Below are 5739 nucleotides of genomic sequence, written 5' to 3'. Positions count from 1 at the left end.
AGGGGGGAGCACAAACGCGAGGGGCTGCGCGGCACGTGCGCGCGCTCGCTGACGCATGCGCAGTAGCGCGGCCGCATTCCGGCTGCGGCTCCCCGCGGGCGCGCGGGCTCATCTGAGGACACGAGCGGCAGGCGCATGCGCACTGAGCGCCGCCGCCGCCCGAGGCCCCCGAGGCTCGGGGACCTGGCGTGACCCCGCTGGCTCGCTGCCCCCGCTCAGCATCGCCCCCCAGCCCGCAGCTGCCGCCTGCCTGCGGGCCCCCAGCCGTCCCCCTGGGGCCCGCAGGCAGGCGGCAGCTGCGGGCTGGGGGCAGGTGTGGGGCTGCGAACAGGTGACAGCTGCAGGCCCCTCAGTGTGCTCGGGGGGGGGGCTCCCCTCGGTGTTCCGTACCTCGCCCACGTCCCGTGGGGGCAGCTGTGGCTCCGCAGCTCCTTCTGCACGGGTGTTCCTTGGCGCTGGGCGAGCTGCCCGCTGCCTCTCAGTGACGCCGGCTCTGGCTGCCCGCCTGGAGCTGGGCCCTGCGGGAGGAACTGAGCTCTGAGCCCGGCTCTACCCTCACCCCCGGGACGCGAGGGCTCTCCCCGCACCGCTGTCATCCCCGTTACCTCCGTTGTACTGAGACCCGCACAGGGAGCGCTCTACGCCCCGGCTGCCCCCATCCCCCCTCCCGTTTATACCCACGGGTGTAGTGCCGTATTATCCTACAAACACGCGGGGATCCGCCCGTCCCCGGGGGGGAATTCCCTTCACGGTACCTCACCGCCCCTCCCGAGAGGCGGAGGCGGCGCACGCCCCACTGAGGGGACGGACGGATGGCGGCCCCCCCTTCTCCTCCTCACAAACAAACAACACGCGGGGCGGGGCGAGAAAATGGGCGGGAAAGCTATTTCTCCTCCTATTGGCTCAGTTGTCTGTCCATCCTCTCTTCCCCGCCTCCCGCAGCGCGATCCGCTCTTTCTATTGGCTCGCCGTCACGTCACTCCGCGGGACCCGCCGGACACGCCCCCTCCGCCCCCCCACCCCGCCTTCAGCCCTGCGTGCCGTGTGCAAAGGAAAAACAGCCGTTAAACGGGCCGCGGGGCGGGGCCAGAGGGGCGGCCAACAAGCGGCGCGGCGATTGGCGGCAGCGGGACGTTCAAATCAGTACGGCGCGCTCCGATTGGCTCGGAGCCGCCGCGGCAGGCCGGGCTCCCTCCTCGCGCTCGGGCGGGTATTGTCTGACGGCTCCTGAGGCGGCTCCAGCGGCGGACTCGGGACCGGAGCTCGGGCGGCGGCGGCACCATGGTGAGCAGCGGGGCCGGGGGGCGAGGAGGGGGGCCGGGAAGAGCTGACGGACGCAGCGCTGCTGGAGCGCAGGGCCCGATCCCTCGGAACGGGTGGGGGGGAGGTGGTGGCTGTTGTTTTGGGGGGGGTCGTCACCGCGCCGCTTCGCTGGGCACGGACCCTCGGAGCGCGGCCTGCAGCGGCGCGCGGCCTGCCCTGGCACGCAGAACGTCGGTGCTCGCGGCAGCCGGGGCCTGAGCGGCTCCCGTCAGCGGCCTGCCCCGCTCGGGGCTCGGGCACACGCAGCCGGGCTGCGAGCGGCGCTTCCCGGGGGCTCCGCGCGCATGGCCGCCGTGACAGCGGGAGCTGCCCTTGGTCAGCCCGGGAGGACGGCGTTCCCCGCCCGCAGCGCGGCGTTCATCGCAGCCAGCTCCCATTTCCTGAGAGCGTTGTGCTCTGTGTGGGCAAACACGGCGCGGGAAGGAAGGCCTGGGAGAAAGCGGGGAACGTCGGAACGTCAGTGCTGGCGAATGAAGGCAGGCAGCGCCAACAGCCTGTGCTGCTTCTGCAGCCCCCTCACCGGGAATGGGGAGCGTGGCCAAAAATGCCCCTTCCTGCTGCCAAAGGGAGCTGTGCTCCTCTGCCGTGCTCCTGCTCTGTGCCAGGAGGGCAGTGCCGAGCGTGGCGCTTCCCAGCACTTTGCACCACTTTCCTGTGTGCACGTCCCTGCGCTCCCCTCATTACGGAGCCCTTCAAGGAGCCCCATTTTGGCACCAGCTGCCGAAGCACCGCTCGTGTGCCAGCTCCCCGCCGTGCTCCACCGCTCCCGAACTGAATGCTTTCCCATTGCAGCTTTGGTGACAAGGTTTTTATTTGGCGTTATCACAGCTTACACTGTGCTGTTTCTCCAGGCCCGATGCAAGCAGCGCTGTGCAGGGACGCAGGTCTTGCGCATCCTGCACGGCAAAGATGTTCCCCGTGGTGAGGCAGCATCCTGCTTTAGGGATTAACACGCTCAGTTAGCGTTATCTTTGGATCCCCTAACTGACAGGATGCTCAGCTTCCAGCTGTGCCCCATCCAGTTTGGAACGGGACGGCGCCGGGTGTGGAACTGGGGAGCGCCCGGTGTGTGTCAGGAGCCTGAGCCTCGAGTGGGGCCTTCCTGCAGCCGGGGCGTGGGACGGAGCTCCTGCCCGGGGCTGCGCTGACGGGCGGCTTTCCCTCCTGCAGGCAGGTGGCAAGGCTGGGAAGGACAGCGGGAAGGCCAAGGCGAAGGCGGTGTCTCGCTCGCAGAGAGCTGGATTGCAGGTAACGAGCGGCGGCCGCTGTGCTCCTGATCTGTACAACGCTAATTGCTCTAGCAACGCTTCCGCTGCTGAGACAGGGCCCCGCGACGCCTTTTTTCCCCATTAAAAGGTGAAGTTGTGCTGCGTGCGTTGTCATTTGTTGCTGCTTGTCCTCTCGCTGTGCCCGCGGCGCAGGGCAGGGCCGGCTGCTCCCAGCGCGAGGCCAGGAGCCGCTGCCCGCCCGCTCAGCAGCCTCTCCTTGCAGTTCCCGGTGGGCCGCATCCACAGGCACCTGAAGACCCGCACCACGAGCCACGGGCGGGTGGGTGCCACCGCCGCCGTGTACAGCGCTGCCATCCTCGAGTACCTCACTGCCGAGGTGGGTCCCGCGCCTCGGGTCTGGCTGATAAGGGGGAGGGGGAGGGAAAATGCGCTGCTTCCGCAAGGGGAGAGGTGTCCAACGCACATCCCATCCATGGGCAGCGTGGGATGGCTGGGCCTGCTGGTGTGTGCTGGTGCGTGCTGGTGCCCACTCACCTCAGCCGTGCAGCTGAGGGTCTCTGTGGCGTTGCTGGAACGCTATGAGCCTGGATTCTATGGGGCAGTGCTATGGGGTGACACCTTAAGATGACACTATGAGGAGACACTATGGGGCATGGTTCTGGGGTGACACTACAGGGCAGTGCTGTGGGGTGATGCTATGGGGTGACAGCGTGGTGTGATTCTGTGGGGCAATGCTATGGGCGGCACTAAATGGTGACTGTAGGGGGCAGTGCAATGGGACAACGCTAAATGGCGACTCTATGGGGCAACGCTATGGGGTGATGCTTTTGGACAGCACCGTGGAGCAGCACTATGGAGTGATGCTATGGGGCAGCGCTATGGGGTAACATGGCACAATGCGATGAGGTGACAGCGTGGGATTACTTTATGGGATGGAGCTACGGGGCAGTGCTTTGGAGTGACATTATGGGGTGACGCTACAGGACAGAGTTATGGGGCAGCGCTTTGGGGTTCCGCTATGGGGCAGCGCTGTGGGGCAGCAGCTCGGCTCCGCCACCGGAGCGCCCTGAAGGCCCCCGCCGTGTCCCCCCCTCCTCGGCAGGTCCTGGAGTTGGCGGGCAACGCCTCCAAGGACCTCAAAGTGAAGCGCATCACTCCCCGCCACCTGCAGCTCGCGATCCGCGGTGACGAAGAGCTGGACTCCCTCATCAAAGCCACCATTGCTGGGGGAGGTAGGTGGCACCCGGCCCGCGGGGAAGGGCGGGGGGAGCGGGGTCTCGCCGTGCTCGCTCTGAGCGGAGCCGTCGCGTTGCTCTCCCGCAGGCGTCATCCCCCACATCCACAAATCTCTGATCGGGAAGAAGGGGCAGCAGAAAACCGCGTAAAGAAGAGTCGCAACCGGCACGCGTCCTCCCTGCGTCCTGCACCTGCGGCGGAAGAGACCCGGGGGTGTGCGGGGTTTTTTAAGGGATAGTTCAGCGGAAGGGCGTAGACAATTGACTGTAGGCAGGAGAAAACATTTCTGTGTCCGGGCTTTAGGTTCCGAGTCTGACACAAAGTTCCCTCGTGGCGCGGCAGCGCTGGATGTGCTGATTGGCTAGGCTGCTCCCGTGTGTTTTATACAAAAATGGAACGGATAAACCATTTTTTACAAAACTCGTGGCTGTCGTGGGGTGGGGTGGGGAGGTCCCCAGCTCTTCCTGGGGGGTACCCACAGCTGGGCGCTGCTGCCCCTCCGTCCCAGTGAGCATCCCCTGTCCCTGTGAGGAGCTGCATGACCCAGAACCCCCCCATCACCTTCGTTCTACCACGCCCTGTCTTTCTTTCAGCACCTGGTGCCGGTCAGAGCCACCCCGAGGGACGCAGCGCTGGCACCGCTCACCCCTGGCCCCCCCAAACTGGAGGACCCCCCCGCTGCCCCCCAGCCCTGCAGCCCTCTCCCTCCTGCTTGGAGATCGGCAGCGCGGCGCTCTCCCGCGCGGAATGCAAATACCCGTTTGGCCACGCCCCTATGCAAATTGAGGGGCGGGGCCGAGCGCTCAAACCCCGCCCACACGCGCCCGGCCGGGCCGGCACCGGGAGAGCGGGTCCGGGGGTGTCCGCCTGTCCTGGCGGTCCGTCTGTCCTGTGTGTGTGTGTGTCAGGAGGGCGGTGCGGTGCCCGTGTACCCACACGGCTGCACGCGGGTGTCTGTTCCCTGGCTCTGGGGGCAGCGCCGGCGCTCCCCGCCCCCCCGCCCTGCACACGGCGGTGCTGCCCGGCGCGGAGGTGCCGATGCCGCCGCATCCCGGCTCGCAATGCCGTGGCACGGGGCCGGGCCGCCGAGGCTCGGCCTCCTCACAGGGCTTCGCACAAGATGGCGGCACTAGGCGCCGGGCGAGGCCCGGAGCACCGCTCTGCGAGGCCGGGACGTGGCCGCGGCCCCGGGCTGCTCGGAGAGCCCGGCCGGGAGGCGACGGACCCACGGACACCGCGCTCCGCGCGGCGGAGCTGCCCCGCAGCCGCACAATGGCGGCGCCGCACGGCCCCAAGATGGCGGCGTCGGGAGGGGCCGTCCCCGCCGCCCGCTGCCGCCGCACTGCGCCTGCGCGGCCCGCTCTCCTTTCTGCGCGTGCGCGTCGCCGCCGCTTCGCGCCCCTGTCTGCCGGTCCGGTGGGCCGCTCCACGCGGGCGGAGGGGAGGAGCTCCCGGCGGTTCACCGCTCCCCGTCCGTTCCGCCGCAGGGACGGGGCCCGGCGAGGCGGTCCCGAGGGGTTTCGCACCGCGCCGCCCGCCCTCCGCTCCTCGCGGGGCGCGGGGAAGCGGCAGCGGTGCGGGGAGCGGTGCACGTTACGTAACCCTCCCCCCTTCGCCTTGCGCGCGTGGTTTCTTCGCGGCGCGCTCGACTCACGCCATTGGCCGGGAGCCGCGGGTGGGCGGGGCGGCGAGGGTATAAATAGGGGCGGGGCGGCGGGTGCCGCGCTCAGTCTGCCGCTTCCTCGCCGCGCGTCGCCGCACTTCGCCCTCCGCTCCGCCCGCGCCCGCCGCCCCGCCGCCATGAACGGGCAACTGAACGGCTTCCACGAGGTGTTCATCGAGGAGGGCACCTTTCTCTTCACCTCCGAGTCCGTGGGCGAGGGGCACCCAGGTGCGGGCCCGGGCGGGCGGGCAGCGCGCAGGCGCGGCCTCCTCGGGGCGGGGGAGGGGC

General features: G+C 68.9%; 2 protein-coding genes and 1 long non-coding RNA gene across 3 annotated transcripts in view; 2 read left to right on the top strand and 1 right to left on the bottom strand.

Moving 5' to 3' along the window:
• LOC110387146 overlaps positions 1-975 on the bottom strand; it is a 2335-nt gene extending 1360 nt beyond the window's left edge. The window contains exons 1-2 of the long non-coding RNA XR_002432409.1: positions 756-975; positions 391-518 (exon numbers count right to left, since the gene is read on the bottom strand). This is a non-coding gene — a long non-coding RNA (uncharacterized LOC110387146). The remainder of the gene's footprint in view (positions 1-390; positions 519-755) is intronic.
• LOC110387145 (histone H2A.V) lies at positions 1128-4208 on the top strand. Its single transcript, XM_021375001.1, has 5 exons — positions 1128-1284; positions 2494-2571; positions 2815-2928; positions 3655-3784; positions 3876-4208. The coding sequence occupies exons 1-5, from the start codon at positions 1282-1284 to the stop codon at positions 3935-3937; spliced, it is 387 nt and encodes a 128-aa protein (XP_021230676.1). The 5' UTR covers positions 1128-1281; the 3' UTR covers positions 3938-4208.
• MAT2A (methionine adenosyltransferase 2A) overlaps positions 4827-5739 on the top strand; it is a gene marked incomplete at its 3' end in the record, with an annotated part of 3833 nt that continues 2920 nt past the window's right edge. The window contains 1 exon segment of the mRNA XM_021374722.1: positions 4827-5679. Within this exon segment, the coding sequence (XP_021230397.1) occupies positions 4827-5679 (853 nt within the window).

The sequence above is a fragment of the Numida meleagris genome, chromosome 21 (genome assembly GCF_002078875.1).
Source record: "Numida meleagris isolate 19003 breed g44 Domestic line chromosome 21, NumMel1.0, whole genome shotgun sequence".
NCBI classification, from domain to species: Eukaryota; Metazoa; Chordata; class Aves; order Galliformes; family Numididae; genus Numida; species Numida meleagris.
Note: the sequence above shows the minus strand (reverse complement) of the source record. Positions and strands in the feature narration are given on the sequence as shown.

Coding starts and splice junctions, on each gene's coding strand:
- LOC110387145 (XM_021375001.1), top strand. Junction 2,572..2,814: donor CGCAGAGAGCTGGATTGCAG/GTAACGAGCGGC, acceptor CTCTCCTTGCAG/TTCCCGGTGGGCCGCATCCA. Junction 3,785..3,875: donor AGCCACCATTGCTGGGGGAG/GTAGGTGGCACC, acceptor GCTCTCCCGCAG/GCGTCATCCCCCACATCCAC.